General features: G+C 40.1%; 1 protein-coding gene across 1 annotated transcript; it reads right to left on the bottom strand.

Moving 5' to 3' along the window:
- Positions 1-117: 117 nt before the first annotated feature.
- Positions 118-19,918, bottom strand: DZANK1 (double zinc ribbon and ankyrin repeat domains 1). Its single transcript, XM_041424146.1, has 20 exons — positions 19,810-19,918; positions 19,030-19,183; positions 17,844-17,961; positions 17,374-17,470; positions 16,502-16,614; positions 15,873-15,958; positions 15,087-15,204; positions 14,081-14,194; positions 13,035-13,127; positions 11,009-11,131; positions 10,058-10,222; positions 9,221-9,449; positions 5,814-5,917; positions 4,550-4,621; positions 3,556-3,646; positions 2,660-2,748; positions 1,537-1,617; positions 871-998; positions 447-521; positions 118-238 (listed from the first exon to the last, which is right to left on the bottom strand). Exons 1-20 carry the CDS (start codon positions 19,916-19,918, stop codon positions 118-120), a joined length of 2,280 nt encoding a protein of 759 aa, XP_041280080.1.
- Between the last annotated feature and the right edge of the window lie 1,027 nt (positions 19,919-20,945).

Below are 20,945 nucleotides of genomic sequence, written 5' to 3' on the forward strand. Positions count from 1 at the left end.
GCTGGACACACGTGTTCAGGTGCTCCCAAAGTTAACAACCTTCAGCTTTATTTGGGGAAAAAGTTTGTTGTAATAACACATTGATGAGAACAATGTTCCTGTGTCACATAAGTTTGCTTAGTGTTCTCTATCCAGACTTACTTGGAGCAGTGAAATAACCTTATTATCTCCAGCTGCAGCAGCCAAATCCAGCGCTGAGTGCCCTGCTGCATTCTTCTTTTGCACGCTTGCATTGCAGCTGTAAGTACACAACACATTGGTTTAAACTGCTTAAATTCAGTGCACTTAGTGATGAAGTGGCTTGTGGTGAACGTTGATGTGGAGTAACTTTGGAATTTCTGGATGCTCCTTCCCACAGGGACACGGGGCAGGCTCTGGCCCTCCAGTGGTGGTGCCAGGCTGGGGGGAGGCTGCAGCTGAGCTGGAGGCCCAGCCACAGTACCTACCATAGCAGGGCTCGGATGCTCTCCTCTCCCTCCAGTCCCAGCAGAACTGCCTCATGGAGAGCTGTGTTGTTGTGCCTGCACAGGAGGAATGAGCAGTGCACTTAATACCTAAGGAAACTTAGCAAATAAAACGTAGGAAGATGAATAGGAGGACACAGAACACATGAGAAATGTGGTAGGTTTTGGTGATGTTTATCATATTAAATTGAAGTGGGTGGGGGAAGGAACTGAACAGAACAGCAGCTTTTATAACAAATTATGAGAAATCTTTAAAGCTGGCAGCTGGAAGAGGGAGTGTGGACACTGTCCTTGAACATATTTGTGGAGGAGAGATGGGGTTTCGTTCTCTCTGAAACTGGAGCAGGTGTGATTTCTTTTGGTGAGACTTGGGAAGAGCTGAGGCAGAGGATCAGAACTCACTTACGGCCCTGACTGCTGGTCAATGTCAGCCCCTTTCTGCACCAGAGGGGAGATGGCTCCTGTGTGCTTGTTCAGGACAGCAACTGTGAGGGCAGGGCGCTCCTCCTCGCTCAGGGAGTTGGGGTCAGCTCCCTGGGACAGAGCAGAGGCAAAGGGGGCTGCTAAAACTACAGATTCTTCAGCTTCCACCTCGCTTTTGTGTTACGCCAGTTCAGGCTGGCAAATGGGTTTCATGCTCAAGACAGAGGTTCAAAGTGTGCTGTTTTGCTTTCTTCTGAAAATGTTTGTCATCTCCTAGCTCAAAGCCAGAGTTAATGTGTGTAACAGTAGCCAAATGAGATACCAGAGCAGAAACACAGAGATTGTGCTTGCTTTTGCTATACAGAAGACTTGATCCTAAATCATAAAACTAATACTTTTTTTTTTTGTTTGGCTTTGACAAACCCAGAGAAGACTGCCTTATGCACTGACCAAATAGAAATTTGGGGAGATCATTTGTAAATGTAAAATAGGTCCTATCTTCTCTAAAATGCTCTTTCAATCTGAAGACTGGTATTGCAAGGCTGTTGCCTTCTAATCATCAAGCTGAAGTTGCTAATATTCCAGGCTAATATTCATGCAGTAGACAGCCAAAGAGTTGAAAAAGGAAACTTCAGCAAGTGTTACTTACATCACTGAGCAATTGTTCTATGAAGGTGATTCTTCCTTTCCCAGACTGACCCAGCTCATCCAGCAGCTGTCTGGACTCTGGCTGTGGAGACACACAATAGCCAGGAACATTTCACACAGGGAAAATACAAGTAAGTGGGCCAGATTCTTCATAGAAGTGCAAAATGCACACAGTGGCATGAATTTGATATATCTGAGCCTCATTGTTACTAATCCCTGACTTCTTTGGGAATGTCTTTCTGAACCTGAGCAAGTGTTGGGTAACCTTGGCTAATATCTCACTACTGAAGTCTTCATTCAGCAATGTGTGTCTGCAAATTATTCACTTTATGTCAGTGCAGCTCTCCGGGGCTGTACAAAGATCTGCTCAGCACAGTAAAATTAAACATGGCTACATGTTTAGGAGTAAAGTTTGAAGCTTCCAGAACTTGTGGAAGTATTTTGCTTTAAAAATTTGTCTATTTTGCCTCAGTGAAATTAGTTTACTTAACAAACAAACAAACAAACAAACAAAACCTAAAACCTTTCCTTTTATTTCTTCCCAGCTTTCAACCTTTTCTCATTTTAAAAGCTCAGTCATTTGACCAAGCATTTTTATCTCTGGACCCATATCATAGAGCTCTGTATCTTCTCCCAGCTGTTGAGTTTGCTGACTGATCCAAGCTTTGATTAATGTACATTCCCCTTTTGAAATTTTCCATGTCATTACTGACAATCCCTTTAGTAGACAGTTCTTTCAGGAAATTTGGTCTCCAGTGAAAGTAAATCCTTACTTCTTAAACTAGGCCTCTATGGAGTCAAATGTAAAGTCAAGGGAAGATGACAGTACCTCCACATGATGTTGCTTCTGAAAAAAATCTGTATGAGAATCACTGCAACAGTCCTTAGGCCTAATGCAGTTGCAAAATTGAATGGGTTCAAAACAAGAGAAAAAATCTAATTAAACTCAGAAAAACAAATTAGTTATTTTCAGTTCTGAACTAAATGTCAGTTACCAATGTCTCGGACTTTTATCCCCTGCCCCAGTCAGGGTTAAAACCTTTCTATTTTAATGCCTGGATGCCCTCCTTTACGTTAGTGCTGCTCTATAAATCTTTTTTCCTGTATTTGCAGAGGATACTTACAGAGAGTTTATATTCCTGTCCCATGAGTGTTCTTGACTTGGTTCTCTTTATTTTGCTTCTTGAATAGAAAAGATTAGGATCATCTCTGCCTACCAGAAAGGAAAACAAGTGTTAATTCAAAGCAAAGTATCCTAACTAGAACTTGGAGCAGAGATCTGGAAATAATTTATCCAAAATCAAAGCAGTATTTATCAGTTTTCCACATGAGAAAGTGATGAAATACTTGTTGCAGTTCAAACTGGTTTTAACAAAAGGTTTGCACAGCTCCCAGTGCAGTGACTGCCTCTTGCCAAGCCTCAGACTGGAAGCACAAAGTAGATGAAACTTACATGTGAATTAAATATGTCAAATGATGCTATAGGAATTCCTGAATTGTAATGATGACTTTACAACTGGTTGATTTAATGAGAATCTAAGTCCATAATGAGATGCCCAAAGTGCTGAGCTGTTACTGACACCAGTGGGAGATTGCAGTTAAACAACATCTCCACATGAATGCATTTCATAATTTCTCATCTCTGCCAAATATGCCAGAGCTGGCAGCCCATGGCAGAGCTCAGAAGTAGAGATAATATTGATATTTATGGTTCCTACTGTAAAAGAGTATGTGAAACATCTAAAGTTTGAGTGCTATAATAAAAGCACTGCTGTGACCTGTGGCTGCAGTTCACTGGTCTCCTCAGCTCTCCAGGGATGAAGTTCCCAGGATTTTTTGAGAGCATCTGTACTGATTGCTTAAATCTCAACTTGGACACGTTTTGAGACTTAAAAGATCAACTTTAATAGGCACAGAATGTTTGCCTGCCTTGATCTCTAGGCTTCCAAGCACTACTTCTGTATTCCTGACTGCTATATTTATGGTCTACTGTAAAGATCAGGGAGGAAAAACATCTCACCAAAATTAGTCTGACTGCCGTCCTGTCCATCTTCTGTTCCAGCACTCAGGTAATCACTGCTGAACTTCACTGCTCTGTTAGGATGAATATCCTGTAGAATCACCAAATGCAGGCAGTTACTAAGATGATCATGTAATGCTGCTGTAATCTTAGTGGCACAATACTTGCCTATGAGAAAATACATAGGCTTTGAATATCAGTGTCAAATTACCACAAGACATTCTCATATGTAATTGAACTCTGTTTTGAGGCAAAACTATGTAGCAATTTTTTTCTGAACCTTGTGTTAGGTATTTCTTTTGATTTAGAAAAAAAAAGTGATACAACCTCAATTAATGAAATTAAGATTCTCATCCAAATGAAAATGTTTCTACCACTTGGGAAATTTCACTTCTGAGATGATGTGATACAGTTTTTCAGGCCTCAGTGGCAAGGTGAGCTTTCCAAAATTCCACACAAGAGACACACAGTCTGAATTTTTGATTTTTGAAATAATAGATTTTCATCTTGAAAAGCTGGAAATGTGTATGTTGCGGTTTTTGGAACATGGTAATTCCTGAGACAGAGATTCCAGATTTTGAATAGAGCTATAACAGGAGCTCTGACAAAAGTTATCTCCAAACTATTGAAAATTACTAAGATTAGTTTTTAAGAGCACATTTCACAGGCTGAAGAAAAGCAGGTTCTGAGAGCAAAAGCTAAGGGGTGCTAGAATCATCAAACAACATCAGCTGAAAGAACAAAGTTAATACTAAGAGCAAACTAACAAAATGTGAGATGATAGCGACATAACCATGAAGTCTGGCTTAATCAGATAAAGATACCTCTTCATCCAGCTCCAACAGAGAAAGAAAAAGATTATTTTCTCTGAAGAGGTCAGTTAACACCCTCTGAACAAAAGCATTTCTTGTTTAGACCTGAATTTAAAATATATCAGCATTACACTGCTCTAGTGACCAGCTGCCTCTCAATAGGCCCCATTCCATGAACTGACCTTGTTAACAGCAGCAAAATTCAATGTAATAGTGACTTCACAGTCATCTTCAGAGATGGTGGCATAATTGATCTAAAAGGAAAGAGCAGCCATTAGTATATCTTAGCAAAAAAAAAAAAAAAAAACCCACAGAAGTACTTTAAAGAATAATTCTTGCTGATGGTGTTTCTTGTGCAGCCAATGCACAAAATCACACGTGTGGCCTTTGCCTCCTTGTGATATTGTACCAACACTTCCCATGTCGATGAGAAAGGGGCACATGTGTTTTGAGTAACTGGAAATTTCACAACAACTGATACCAAATGAATCCAAAACTGTAATGAGGGTGCATTTCATGGAAGTTCAGTCATTCTCCACTGAGATGATGTAGCTGCATAAAAGGCTGTGTTGTTCCTGGGACTCCCAGATCCAGGAGAACTGGTGGCTGCTTTAGTGACACCAGTCTGGGGAAGCACAGTCTGTATTAAAACTTTGGTACCTTTGTGTATCAATTCCTTGAGGCAGTACTGCTGGCAACAAGTCTATGGAAGGCACACAGAAATGAGTGTGCAGGTGATTACAAAGAAGTGGAATGAAGATTATATTGCAGCTGGTTGAGAATTTTGAGGTAAGGTTGATTATATTTCTAATCCACGTGAAAAACTGAAAAAGCAGTATTAAACCCAGACAGTTGGCATCTGCTTTGAACCATATGTTACTTCTAGGGGCACTGCTTTTAAGACAATAAACTGACAAAAGGCCAAAAAGCAGCAGGAATAGCCTTCTCTATGCAATTTTATATTCTTCAAGGTATCCTTTTGAATCCTCTAGCAGAGGAAACAAGTTGCAATGGACTGTATCTCAACTCTATTAAGCAGATATTCCCTTATAGTTGCACTGTAGCTTCTGAACATCCTGGTGGACAATAGATCTCAGTGAATATAGAAACCAGGTGTCAAGTATCTACTGGAGAATCTACTTCTTAGGAAGCAGTCCTAGGTTTTCACCTTCTTACTATATAAAAGCAGCTGAGCAAAGGATTTCTCACTCCCCTTACAGCTCTTAGGTGAGAGAATAGGAATTGCCATTAGAAAAAAAGCAGGAAAAAGCCTTCAGGAGAAGACTGATCAAAAAATGGAACAACCAAACAAGACAAACGACACACACAAACAGATCAACATCTAAAGAAAAGGAAGACACTTATTTTTCCAGTGTTTATGTAGCAGCCACAATAATCTTTTCATGACCCTCCATAGGACAATATTACTCACAAGCTCCTTCCTACCTTTCCCATTTGAGGTTCTCCAATCAGTGTTCTGAATTCAAGGTTGTTCTGGGCATAGCTTCGTACATGAGCACAAACATGATCCAGCTGTTTTCTCCAGTAACCTGTTCACAGGGAATTAGGCAGGAGAAAAATCCTTAAAATGTGATTAACATTCCTTCTAGTCAAGTGATGGAAGATTTAAAAGATAGCACAGTTTCACTGAGATTAAAAAAACAATTCTGTAGAAAATTCATCTAATCAAGAAAATGAGAAGGAAGTTATACCCTAAAAAGCCAGGTGAAACACTGTTTTATCTCTAGTTATAATTCATCCTTAGGGACCTCTATTCATAATAAAGCCATGTCTTAGAATGATCCTTAGGAGTCAAAACTGATTCTGTGTGAAGGGAAAAATCTCACACCATTCCAGATCATAAGAAAAGAAAAAAGTAGAATATTACAATTAAGCAATTATGTGTTACTGAACTGATTTTTAGTTGATTTGGGATAACTGACAGGGAAAAATAAGCCAAATCTGAAAACTGCAAACACAGAAACTCAGGATACACAACACTTTGGTCTGTGTAAATTATCCTCCAAATAAATTCCTTTTAATTATATATGTGAGACCATATTAAAAGCTTAAGCATTCCTGTTCTTTTGCCTGTCAGGATTTCTGGGAGAGAGTCAGCATTCCTTTATGCTGATAGAGGACACAAAACATAAGGGGCTTAATGTGCCTGGATTAAAAACTCATCTTAAGCCACTTAGAGCTTTTGCACCTCCTGTCCAGGCAATTCCAGAGCTACATTTTGTTTCCATCAGAGAAAAAACACAAATGGACTTGTTCTCATTTTTAACTGATTGTTTTCAGGATCTGGCTGATTTTCCTTTTTAGCATCCTCATGGTAAATACAGAGAATGATTCATTTTATTGTAAATAAACTGTGTGGGCTTGGTAACCTCATTTAACTGACACAATGCAGCTGCTCTGACCTTATCCTTTCCTTCATGTTAAGTGAAGCTTAAAACAGTGAAAAGAGACCAAGCCAGAAGGAAAGTGCTGCTCTGGCTTTTACAAGACAAAGCAAGGGCACAAGGAGTTTTGTGCTTGGAAGACTCAAGGTTGACAAATGATGCTATGACAAACTAAACCAACAAATCTTACTTGTTGATCAGCTTTAAATGAATAGAAAAAGAAGGATCCACAGAACAACATAAATTGTTCCCTGCTGTAGTCTCATATGCAAAAACTAACAGAAGCTGAAAGCAGTGTTTAAAACATCTTAAATAAACTACTTGGTGAGTGATCTCTCCATAGAAGTCAGTATTATTTGCAATAAAGTGGTTCATAACTAGCCCAGATCCCCAGATTTTTTTTGAAAAAATCCAGATGGTCAGGAACATATTCTTGCATGGTTGATGTTCTATTAGATCTCAAAGGATTTTTTACAGCATTGATGGAATACTTGAATCCATGCTGCCAATAGCAGATTATACCTATATCACACTGATTTAACCTTTGTTACAGTAGAAAAGGGAAGCTCTTTGTAAAGTTTACCTGGTAAATGTCTTGGTTCCTGTTCAAAACAGACTGAAAGTACAGCAAAAAAAGAATACAGTATACACCAGAGGGTTAGTGTTTTGATACACCTGTTGTTTGCCCCTTTCTTAACTGTTTAATATTTTTTTAATCTTCACACATGAAAAGAAGGTTAGTTAATAGTTCATACAGTCAAGAAATAATAACCTCCACCATTTATTTAATCACTTCTATTTAAAAACTTGAATATCAAATGTCTGATCCTATTCTGATTGAAGAAATAATGGTCATATTTGGCATACATAAACAAGATTTTCCTGGGTGATAGTGCATGGTTTTGTTGATACTGATAGTTTCAAGCCATGTATACAACTCAGCATGAACTGACTGTAAGAGACATTTATTGATTTATAGAATAAGTTCCTCAGTCCTTGGCAGGATCTAAAGGAGAATACATTACACAGTGCAACTTCAACAAAGTTACCTCTGCTAAGTAGACAAAAATGAAAAGAATTCAAAAGCAGCTCAGAATTTCTGCCCAACCTTTACCAGTGACTAGTTCTCACTCTCAAGTCAAGAGCTGTACTTCTGACAGAGATATACAAATATTCAGTGTGACTTTGCTTTTTTCTTGGCACTATTAGGGGCCAATCCTTTCTTGTCTCTGACTAAATTGAGCTCTCTGACATGTTGAGTCAAGTGTTGTATTTTCTACAGTGATGCCTAAGAGAACATGTCACATTTCAGAGGAAGGGAGAGGAAAAACAGATTTCCCCAGTGATTATTTTAAAAATCAGAGTCCATCTGAATACAGACACACAGAGTTGAAAGAGAAATTTCTAACATTCATTAGCAACTTTTACTACCCAATAGAAAATTAATTCTGGTAGCAGCCTGAGGGGCTGATCATCTGATTGCTGAAGAGAGCTAGATGAGAAAGTGGATGCAAAAGAGTAACTGCTCCCCTAAACCCGGGTTTGGTGCTATAATAATTTAAAATTAACTCATTCTACGGATTGCCCAGCTGGACTGCCCTGTGAGATTAAAGACAATTTTGCCCACTGAGTCATTTATTAGATACCTAATTAATACTGATGGACTGTCTTCAAGGGTTTGGGATCCAGAAAGCTGAAGATTTCTCAGGATCGTAAAACTAAAACCTCTAAAAATGGCAAGCATTTAATGACAGCAAACAGCCAAGTGATTCCACAAAGAACAAAGTGACCACAAAACTCCCTGTGAAAGAAAGTTGTCTGCACTACTGATACTGCTCCTACTGTAGTCTGTGAGAGGAAAGACACTTCAATGAGTGATGTGTTCATAATCCTATTAAGAATCCCTTCCTCTAGTTTAGTTTTTTTTGCTTCTGAAGCTTCTATAATTTATTCCACAACAGCACCCCAAACAAGCTCCTCATGTAGACAAGCTTCATCATATTTTCAAGAGCTCTGATCCCCTGTGTCTCAGAGTTTTGTTTATCAATATCCCTGCAGGTGCCATCACAGCTCCACCTGAAGTTCACATGGCAGGGACTGGGGAGGGTGCTGGGAACTGGGAGCCGTTCAGTGGTTTCCAATTCCAGTTCAGGACACCTGCCTCCAGTCTTGTGGGATCTGAAGAAATCAAACTGCTACCAATTTAGTAAGGCTGTACAGGGCTCAGTAACCCCAATTTTGGTATTGCTGATAGCTTTATTGTAGCTATTGGTGGAGATCAGTGATTGAATTCTAAGGCAGTGCTTTTACAAGTGACTGATGGAAACAGACTCGTAAAGATGTGTCCTACTTGTAATGAGTGCCTACTGATTCCATACACTATAATACTTTCAAGAAAAAGAGCAAGGTCATGAATTGTTTAGAAACCATAAAATCAGAACTTCTAACCTTTTCCAGGACTAATGGCTGTCAGGAGAGGCTTATGATCACTCATCTTTTCCACCTTTTCTTTTTGTGAAATCAGCTCAAACTCCTTCTTTTCCAAGAGTTTGCTGGATGGGTAAAAAAGTCCAATGGTTTGGGTTCCTTTATCTTCTCTTTCTGTTAGTTCTGCCCTTGATTTGGGCAAGGAAACAGGACATGTTTGCCAGCCAGCTTGAGCCTGTAATAGTTTTGCCTGTGGGGGGTGGAGGAGAAGGGAAAATGTAAGTAATATAGACATAATTCAATGGCTTACAAGCATAACTACCCAGAACACCAAATTGTAAGGGAATTAAAAAGCAAGCAGGAAGAATAATTAACAATTTAAACATTTTAATTACCAGTCTGTAACAACAATGCAACTTATCACAAATATTCAAGCAAAATCCAAATTCTTCACGATTGCCACAGGACGTGTATACTTTTGTAGGTAAAAGCTGGTCTTGTTAAGTATTTGGCTTTTTGTTAAAACAGTTTAAAAACAGCTACTACATTTGTGTGGAAGAATACCTTGTATCAGCTGACGACAAATAATTCACAGCCAATAAGATAAAACTACTTGAAGAGCTAAGACTTTTGAAAGGCTGATTGTTTCTCCTTTTGCCATTTACAAAGAGGCCGGATTGAGGCCTTGGGCTGAGGCTGCTTTTCAGCAGAAAGCAAAACAAACATTTTTGCCCTCTTTGTGCTCCCAGCCCACAGCATTGTCCCAAGGAAATGAATGGAGCTGTGCTGATCCATACCCCCAGTGGAGCAGCCTCTCAGCTGAGTTCAAACCTGGCTTTGTAACACTGGGTGTCCTACCTGAGAGGATGCCAGAGAGGAGTCCCCACGGTCCATGGGACTGCCAGGAGAGCTCTGTCTGGATGGGGGCTCTATGTAGACACCACAGAACACACAGAAGCGAGCATAGGGCTGGTTGCTGGTACCACACTTGGAACAAGTAAAGTAGGATGGAGGAGGTCCAGGCTGGAAAGTTCAATGCAATATTTGTCACTGGAGAAACATAGGATGAATGACTCAGAAATTTTAAGAGCAGAGGAATGAATTAAAAGGAAGTAAAGTACCACCCTGAGTGCCCTAGTACACTACAGGACTAATCGTTATTTATGCATATAGGGGAGTGTTTCAAATTTTATGTGCATTCAGTTCACAGAGAATAAATTCTCCTTGAGTGTGATCTTAGACAGAAGCACTGTACAAGGGGAAATTGTCTGCATTGATTGTAACTCTACTGAGCAGCAGTTAAGTACTTGTCCTTACTGAAGTTAAGGAGGCCTTCAGTCAAAACAATTGCATCATCTCATATCTGGTAATTGCCTGTATAGGTGATTATAGGCCAGAGCTGTTATGGGAAAACTTGCATTGGGTCAGCCTGTACTTTAACCTTTGATGGTTAAGCTACTTTGCCTGAGCACAGGGCTGTTACATCTCAGCTGATGCAATGACCTGGTGCTTGTTGACCCATGATAATTTGTTTGCAGCTCTAAACCCTGGGGTCACTGACTGATATGGGGTCAGGATGTCTCCTAAGCCGTTCATTTTTCCATACACAATCCTCTAGGCTCTAAGTGAGTATCTGGATGATGACAGCGTTGACTGACTGGCAGGAGCTTTGCACAGAGCAGTGTGTGCTCTAAGCGAGTATCTGGATGATGACAGTTGACTGACTGGCAGGAGCTTTGCACAGAGCAGTGTGACACTGCTGCAGAGAAGCAGCCCCAGGTTTGTCCCCAGAGCAGCAGGAGCACGTGCCTTGGCCCCACACCAGGCGCAGAAGCGGGCGTCGCTCCGGTTCACGCCGCTGCACTTGGAGCACTGAGCCGTCTTCCTTGGCTGGCCCTGCAGAGGTGGGCAGGAGTCTCCTCCAAACACGGGCTGATTAAACAAAACAAGCATTAGGGAGAAAATGCTCCTCAGGAAGGAAAGTCCACGGGCCTAATAAGGGGAAAGGGGAAAGCAAGCTGCTCTGGCAACATAAAGTAATATTCAGCCTAAAGCAATTATTGCAGCTTACAACGAGCCACAGAGTGACTTGCATCTAACCTATAATTTCATTACAAAACCAGGGTAAAATGTAGCATTAATTAATTTGAAAACATTTTTAGCAGAATTAGCAGTAAAAAATAACCTTATCAATGGTGTGCTTTTAAACTGAGTTTTTATTAACAGGGCCCTATGTATAAGTACAGATGAAATGAAGATGGAGGCTTCTCTACTGACAAACTTGCATTTTCAAATCCAACACACCATTTTCCTTGTACCTTTCTTTTTAGTAGTATGGCAGTGAAAATGTGTTTAGGCACAGAGTTTCCTCACCCTTTGGAATTTGCTGCATAAATATTTTTTGCACTCTTTTGCCTTGTGCAAATTATATATTACCCAACTTTTCTACAATTAACTTATATGAGTAAGCAAAACAGGTTTTTCATCTGAAACTTCTAGAGCTTAAGTACAGATCCCAGTTAGGACAAACAGGACTTAAAAATGTTTTGTTAGGTTTTGCCTTAAGGCTTATGCAATTTATTTTCTCTACAAGTCAGGAATATGGATAGGGGACAGAACCCAAGGAAAATTATTTTGATTATACCATAAAAGCAAGTAAGCAAACACAAAATAGCCCTGTTTTCATCTGTGGCCTGCATTGCAATTTGAACAATGTAATTTGGGGGTTCAGTTGGAAAATAAAATTTGGAAAAGCACAAGTCTAAGTATGTTCTAAATATAAATTACTTAATAGCCATTAATAATGAGATCAGTATGATTACTATTATTAAAAGTACTCTTGTTATCACTAATTCATCACTATTATTAGCAAATTTTCTGATTACTATTAATAATTCTTGGCATTTAACTTTCTCAGCTAATACAGGTCTCACATTCAAGACACATGCCTAACTACATATGCAGCTACATATTATCTACACACACGTCTGCATTTATGAAGCAGCCAAACTTATATTTATTTTAGGTAAGTATAGAATCCTACTGAAATTCACTTTGAAATGACACTTATGTGGCTATACAAGAGACTTTTGCCTCTAGCTATGGATAGTTTTAGAACTCAGGATGTTAATCATTATAATCTGAAAATTTTAACTTGCAAACATTATTGTTCTATCATTTTTGTATTTACCACAACATGGAGAAGTGAAATGTACCAGACATTTTTCATACAAAATTTTTTCAGTACTGAAAATAAAATTCTTCTAAGGAACCAAGCTAAACAGGGAGTTGAAACAGAGCAATTTTAGGGGTAATATTTCAGTGCTTTTCTCACCTCTGTGCAGTCACAGCCAAATACAAGCATGCTAGCTGTATGCATGTAGGAGAAGCAGCAAGTGGAGATAAGAAAAATAATGTAAAAGTGGAGATATGAAAAATAATGCAAAAGTGTATTCTATTTTCAGAAAATAACTGAAATCAGTGTGATTGATGTTCCTGATGTACATACTCAACTTTTGTATTGCAATTGAAAGTAATCTGGACACAAACAAGACTTCTTGGAGTCAAGACTACCCATTTTCTAAGAGCCTTCTGAGCTTTCTCAATGGCATTCACAATCCTGACTTCCATGTCAGAAACTTGAAGACACATGAGACACTTATGTTTAGCTGGACATTTGTGGTGGAGCTCCTGTGGGAGGACTGGGCTTAAATATGCCATTGGGGAGAAAATCTCTGCTTTGGTAACACAGGGACACGGGGACATGACTTCAGTTTTCCAGAGATAAAGGATGTTGTGCTGTGGTTTGATTCCCCCAGTGTGATTGGAGTCTTACCATCTGTACTTCAGGCAGTTTGCTCTCACAAGTTGCACAGTGTTTATGGTGCAGAGGATTTCCTGTGCCACACACCTGACAAATGACTTTGCCCTTTTAAACAGAGAGAAAATGCATTTCACATAGTATTTGAAAACTGTCAACAAAAAGACAAAGAAGACAATCTTACAAAATGCTGTGGTTCTTCAGCCCTGCAGATAGAGGACATCCTTCAAGTCTGGGCTGTTTCACACTTTACTTAGGCCATGTTGCCTCTCATCACATGGGGACTATTCTTTTTTAAATTATGGTATAGCTTCCTCAGGACATGCAGTATCAGTATCTCCAGGTCTTTGTATACTCTGGTTTCAGTTTGTTTAGTCACTATACTCACAAAAATCACACAGCCCAGTATCTGCATAGACAATTATTATTAATAATATAATACCATAATACTATGAGGTGCCTTAAAAGACTTCTGGTGGTGAGATGACCCTGGCTGGAGACCAGGTGCCCACCAAAGTCATTCTATTACTCCCCTCCTCAGCTGGACAGCGACGAGAAAATATAATGAAAGGCTCATGAGTTTAAGGGCAGGGAGAGATCACTCACTGATTACTGTCAGGGGAAAAACAGACTCATCTTGGGCAAAGTTACTGAATTTATTACCAATCAAATCAGAGTAGAAAAATGAGGAATCAAACCAAATCTCAAAAAACACCTTCCCCTCATCTCCTCCTTCCTTCTTGGACTTGACTTTCCTCCTGATTCTCTGTCTCCTGCCCTCCTCAGCAGCACAGGGAAATGGGGGTTAAGGTCAGCTTATCACACATTGCCTCTGCTGCTCCTTCCTTCTCAAGGGAGGTATGTCCATGTCTTTCTTTTCCTGGGGAATCCTTAATCCCTTTTTCCAATCAAGCTGTTTTAAATCCCACTAACTCTTAAAGCTGTCCATAATGTAATTATACAAGGCCAGGTTGTATCAAAATATTTGTAATGAAGTCATCTGTTAGAAAAACGCATGCCAGGTGTTAAATGACTATTTTGTTTTACTTATTCTCAATTACCTTAATGCAGATGTTGTTTTGGGGCTGCAGCTGTGGAGCTATTGGTGCCTCACAGATAATGCAAGTGGGTGTATTCATTGGCACAAGATGTCTGCATTCAAGGCACGGTGCCATCTGAAGGAGAAGCCACATCACAGTTATGTTAAGGAGCACAATGAGATCATTAAGGTTATAATGAGATTTCAGTATTTTCCTAGCTGGAGTCTACATCAGCAGCAAGGTCACTGGAAACATAGCAACTGACAGCAACTGATGCTGATACTGAGCCTTAAAGATCAAAGGATCATATTGAGAAAATATTAAGACATCTGGAAAGAGAATGCCAGAAAAGTATTAAGGTAATTTTCAATAAAATGAAAATTATACTATAAAATACAGTAGGACTAGCAAGGTGCTGTGGTCCTTGAGGGGACCTGTGAGAAGGCTTTCTTTTTGTTTCCAAGACTAAAATTACAATCCTGTTATTCCACTGTCACACACTTTATACAGGTAATTGAAATACTCCTAACTGTGAACCTAATCTAAGGAGGTGGTGAATCTCAGTCATCACTTAAAACTACAGCATTGCCCAGACCAGACAACCCTCTGATGATACAGGAAGGAAAACACACCACTGACTTGTTAGATCAGATCATGATCTCTTGGGAAGAGCTTAGACAAGACAATTACACACCCCACTCCAAAAACTTGGTGCATTTGCCCACACATGCCACCATTTAAAGTTTCAGGTCTGGTAGTGTTTCCTGACATAGGCAAATAATTTACTTTTTCTTTGTTTTCCTTATTAGAATACATGGCCCTTGAAGAAATCTATGGTCAATTTCACCCCTTGTTGGAAAATTTCATTGGGTCCAGTGCTAAAGGTATTGAGCAGAACAAAGCAATTAGAGCAGAACTTAGAAATGAAAGTGAAGTAGGTAACAGGTTTGCCAGCATTGCCTGTAAGTTGCAGAGCGTGTTGCTTTTTGCAAGGATAGTGTGTGGATTGCTGTGATGTTTTGCTGACCTGTGTTCCCTCGGGGACTGGGAAGCGCTGGACTGGCACAGGGGGGACAGGAGATCCACATTTCTGGCAGAAGTGAGCCAAGGGCTCAGACAGGCGAGGGGCAGAACAATGTGCACATCTGAAAACAAGAGCAAACTGGCTGAGCTGGGTTCAGTATTGCACTGCTGCATAATAATGAATAATCTGGAATTGGTTGTGACAGGACTTAGGCCACTGATTTCTCAGTTATGGTGGAACACCACACTGTGCCCCAGCATCCATGATATGGAGTTCTGAACTCTAAACAGCTTTGCAAGGTAGAAAGCTCTCTGGCTACTATGGAGTTCCATACTTTCCTCCTCATCATGGGAGATAAACAGGTCTCCAGACAGGCAGTCTGTGTCAGGCCTCACTGCTGCACCATGGGGAGCCATCGATGTAGATCACAGAACTTATTCAATACTGATAAGCATTAATGCTCTGTGAGACTGTTCCAGTGAGAAGTGTTCACCTACAGCACTGAGGGTGTACTATAATTTGAAAAGACAGTTTATCCTCTGATCCTATGGGTGTTAGGAGTTTTTTTAAGGGATGATAAGACAGCTGACAACTGACAGTTGAAAACTACATTTAAGAAACAGAATCAAGTCAAAGTCCTACCTAGATTATACTCTGCAGCTATGAGCCAGGGTCTGGTCTGTCTTTGGCTTCCTAATTTTTATAGAGGCCCACAATATTATCAGCTTGGTTGCAAAAGGATCAGATATTTTCCAAAGGACAAATATGTTAAAAGAAGAAGCCACTTACTTAAAGAAATCTGTTTCACTCTGGATCCTTGACACCTGTGTGCTTGCTAAGCTTTTCTGGCTAGTCACTGCAGAGGAACTTGCAAACTGAAATAGAGATAATTCTTTATGTTTTAGTAAGGAAATATTTGCAAAATGCATAGAAAGATAGAAAAAACAGCTAGTCGTGCAATTTGAAATAAACTGCACTGAAATGCACTGCTTTGAGGAGCCTTCCTTCCCCTATTAGCTGCATTAAGGACACATGGCTTCTTGTAAAAAAAAAAAAATCAATCCCTTGCTACATACTTCCACCACAGCATTACTGAATATTGAGTTTAAAATATTAACTTGCCAACAAACAGCAGTAAGTATTTGCTAACTGCAGATTCAGGAATGTATTAGAAAAGAATTAGTAGGAATGCAGTCAGTATTGATTTCCTTTGCTTGGTTTCATCCATACTGACAATTCTGTCCTGCTTTGGGCATTTCTATTCTAGTGCATCATTACCATTACATTTAAATCAGACTGTTGAATCCAGGGAAAGGCATTAATAGCTGAGAGAGATCACAAATCTTCACCTCCTCCTTTTTTAGACCTCTGTCCTGATGACAGCCTTGCAGTTTTCTTCAGCCTAGCCCTTTGCTCACCTGCAGGGACTCCATTGGCTGTGCTGAGGTGGATTTCTCTCTGTGCTCTGTGGCTCTCAAACCACTGGCAAGGAGCTGAGGTCCTTGAGGGGATCTGTGAGAAGGCTTTCTGTCTGTTTCCAAGATTAAAATGACAATCCTGTTATTCCACTGTCACCCACTTCATGCTTTAGTTAATATGTATCTGCATAGGAATGTTACATACTAGCTAAGTGTAATTAAAAACAAATTTGGCATCCACATTTTGGGTTCAAATAAGCTGCATGGAATTACAGGAAATGAAACTAGAAGAAACCCCACACCTCTCTGACAGAGCTTACTTTTGTGCTTTAATTTATTTACAGTTTTCTTCCTTCCTGCATGCTAAAAAAACCCCAGCTCCTAAGAGTAAATTAATGAGTAAACATTAATATAATTACCTGCTCTAAAACAGTCCCATTGCTGTTGCCATGGAATAAGAGACTTTATCTACAGAGAAAATCTGGGTGAAGCTTTCATTTCTTTTCAGTGTATTTATTTTGGAATCTTGCTGCAAGCAAACACCAGTAAAGAAACTCTGTAAAGGATTTGCAATCCCATCAATTTAAGAGCATCTTCTGGCACAAAGGGAAATACAGACAGGGCCTTATTGTGTTGCTGAGAAATGAGTGATGTTTTAATGTGATTTTAAGAAGTCATGTGAAATGTATGGAAGGTAAATTTTGTTCTCTATTTGCAGTGTTGAGCAATCCAAACTGGAATTTCCAGAGGATATTCTGTCTTCTGAGAGAGTTTTAAAATTACCCACATTTTACAAGTGATACAAGAGGGAAACTCCATGCTATTTTCTGCTAGAACAGAAGACTATCTCAGTTTTATGAAGTGGTGCTTACCTTGAAGGTCTTGGGATGTTTCATCCCAGGCAGGCTTGATTTCCACATTCAGTCTATTCTTCTTAGGTTTTGTAGTAAATGTTCCACCTTCCTTATTCTGAAATGTAATTCCATTTGAATTCCAAACAAAATTTTTGCTTTTGCTCTAATCCTCTCTTGCTATAGTTATTTGTTAAAATTTTAAGAGTACATGCTTAAGGTATTTATTTTCAATGGGAGTATTTGGAAAGCTTAACTGATAAATGTATTTTTAAAATATTTTACCTCAATTACTCATAAAATACTACTGGGGGGAGGGCAAGTGTCCCCTTGAAATTTTAATATTACAAAAAGGACCAAAGCAGCAAAGATGGGCAAACAGAGAAAATAAGATATGTGAATAAAACTGGCAGTGAAAGCTTAATCTCTAAATAATATCATATATATAACATTTTATACTCACAAAAGGGGTTACAATTTCCAAAACTTACCTGTGTGGCCATATCTTTTAGGAAATTCTTGTCATCATCTTCAACAGGGAAAAGGAAGTTTGGTTGCTGGTACTCTACCATAAACACCTTTGTCACAACTGAACTCTCCCTGTGGTCCCTGAAAATCAATATTCACAAAGCTAAGAACCTGCCACAGACCTGTGTGCTGCAAAAGAAAATCACTGATGGATGTGGCTTATTAGGTGGAACATCCCTTCCAAGCTTGCCAGACATTATTGCAGTAGAATCCTGAGCAATATTTATTTGCTAAAACAACTGTCATTCTCTAATACCTATTAAATTACAACAGTGGATTGAAATTGCTGTAAATGTCCAAACCACTCTTCCATGATTTATTGTCATTATAGTGAATCTCTGAAAATGTCTTATAAATATAAACAGTTTGGAAAGAAGTGTTTATCTAGGCAGTGAAAGCAAGAAAATAAACATAGGCCTAGGTTTTGTGTGTTATATAATGTATTGCAGAGCAGACACAAGCACAGGCTGGCTGCAGGTGCTGCCAACAGGGAACAGCAAACACCAGTCTCCAAGTGGAGTGGAAATTCCTGCTCCCTTGGAAATAAAAGATAATGCAAGACAGTACAGACAGAGAATAGATGTGTCCTCCCTCTCTATCTCTAAGCATGAAGTTAGTTTGGACAAAGTCAGTGGTTGTGCAGCAAAATCCAGTTTTCTTACAATGTACTGCATTTTTGCTTCACCCAATGTTGTACTTAAGCTGTAAGGTTCAGCATTCTGTGATCCTTTGGGAGAAACAAAGCAAATTCCTGGGAAAACCAGCTTCTATAAATCCACAGAACCACTGGGTGACTCCAGAAACACCAGCCTGGTTTCTCTGGTGTTTCTGATGATCACACTCCAAAGGATGAGCTCTCAGGACAGTACATCAGCTTCTCACCCACAGCCTCTGGGATCAATGGACACCCAGAGTCCTGGAGATCACACCCAAGAGGTTATCCAACCACACAAACACTTAAAGGATAAAAATTATCCTGAGAAAGCCAAGTCAGTGCTATTCATGAGGATCATTTAGATTGCAAACTGCCTGGGGAAAGGCTCATCTCTCACCTGCAGGGTATGGAGTGCTTTAAACAACACAGGCTATGACAGGGATGTCTGTTCCTTGCCAAAACAGGGCTAAAATAAACCAAAACAGGATACTCACTTTGTAACTGCCAGGGCCTTGACCATTATTTTCCCCTCTGGTAATATGATAGGACCCTTATACTCCAAAGTGTTATATGGCCCATGGCCAGCTTTCCTAATGAGTTCTGGTTTACTTCCATCTAAAGTGTAATAAATAGAGGCCCCAGGTGTATCTGAAAGAAACAGAAAAAGTAATTCCTCACACTGTAGTCAGCCTTGGAAAAACAAAGTACTCACTACTATGCTTGATTTTTCTCACATAAAGATAATAAAGCAGGTCCATAAGTGACTGAATGTTTGGGATCAAAACTGTTTCTCCCATGAAATATCAGTTACTCAACAAAAGCAGTTTCACTGTAAGCAATATTTCTGACAGCAAAGTATCTGTGAAATGATTTTGCATGCAATCCTTGCAGCAGCTTGTTCATTCCAATGACAGAAAGGGTATTTTCTGCCACAGCAAAAGGTGACAATTCAAAAATTGTAACGGCAACATTGGGAGTGAGCCTGGCACATGATTCTTTCAAGCATTGTTTTTGTAGTCAAAGCCAAATGCAACAGCTTAAAAGTTTGGCCTTGGAAGCAATTAAGACAGTGAACACATATAACTTTTATGTCAGTAATATTGTTTGGATGCATAAAATTACATTGGTGTATCAAACCTACTGGTTAATTTTATAAGTTCCTTAAATGCACACTCCAAAAATCATGATTAAATGTGAAAAAAGTATAAAGGCCAAATATTTCCAATGGACACACAAGTACAGGTTTGAGGCGGAGTTAAAGCTCTTGTTCATACCTGATTTTATTTCTATGAGAGTATTTGTGTCTATATCCCGTTGAGCTTTTCCTGGAGGTGGGATTCGAAGTGGGATGATCTGAGGAGCTGAGACAGAGCCAGCTGTCATTTTTTCAGCAGTGATCTTTAAAATAGGAAAGTAAAAAGGCAAACAATAATTTTCCTAAAAAGAAGAATGCACTGAGAAATACAGTCTTTTAGCATGATTCCTTGTCTTTGTTTCTCTTAAAGAGGGAACACTGGATTCTTTAAACCGTCCTGTGACTGTGATTCTGTGTGTTTGAGATTAACAGCATTAGCAACTCATGTCAGTGATACATGGAAGGAGGAAGGGACAGGAATCTCCACCCTAACCATGGCAGATGTGAAACCATCCTTGTCCCACTATGGCCACCTGAGTAAGTACAGGATGCCCTGGGAAGGACTAAAGAAAACCAGCTATTTCTTAAGCTTATGCCAGTTATCATGTGAATCCAGAATATATCCATGAAACAGGTGCCAAACCTGATCTATCCTGATGTACATAGCCATTATCATGTCATGTAATTCAAGAATGAAAAATTGCATTTGGATATGATGACATTTTACAAAACAAAGAGAATGTGCTCCAGATCTTGGGAATTGATGCTCAGGGCCAGGAAACACGTCTGGGCTACAAGAATTTGGTTCTGTCACCAACCCTGCAGTGCTCCAGAACAACTCTGATGCTTCTCATCACTGCAGGGAGCGAGGGCCACCCCACCCTCTCTGGCCAGTCTGTCCCAGCGCTCCTTTCCGGGTGCGGCTGAACCTTTCCCGTGGAAGCGGGACACTTCCCGTGTCCCAGATTCTCTCTGTTTCCTCCTGTCCCATTTTTGGGCACCACCGAGCCGAGCGCGGTCCATCCTCTGACACACACCCCCGAACCCCGGGCGGATCAGCTCCATCCCCGGCCTGAGGGGCAGGCGTTCATCCTTTCCCTCACGCTCCCCCCGCTCCTGGCACACCCAAGCTACGCGGGCCCCGCTCCAGCTTTTGGGATCGCACCCCCGGCTGCCCCCACACCTCGCCCCGCTCCATCGCTGCTGCCCAGCCCCGGCTCACCCGCTGGATCCCGCCCGATCCCGCTGGGTCCCGCTGGATCCCGCCCCGTTTCC

Source organism: Onychostruthus taczanowskii, unplaced genomic scaffold (assembly GCF_017590055.1).
Source record: "Onychostruthus taczanowskii isolate IOZ18803 unplaced genomic scaffold, ASM1759005v1 scaffold80, whole genome shotgun sequence".
Lineage (NCBI taxonomy): Eukaryota > Metazoa > Chordata > Aves > Passeriformes > Passeridae > Onychostruthus > Onychostruthus taczanowskii.

Excerpts from the sequence above, each read along its gene's own strand:
- DZANK1 (XM_041424146.1), bottom strand. The coding sequence starts at position 19,918 with ATGACAGCTGGCTCTGTCTCAGCTCCTCAGATCATCCCACTTCGAATC. Across the intron at positions 15,205-15,872 it reads AGTGAAACAGATTTCTTTAA|ATGTGCACATTGTTCTGCCC; the intron begins GTAAGTGGCTTC and ends TCTTGTTTTCAG. Across the intron at positions 11,132-13,034 it reads AACTGCCTGAAGTACAGATG|CCCGTGTTTGGAGGAGACTC; the intron begins GTAAGACTCCAA and ends TTGTTTAATCAG.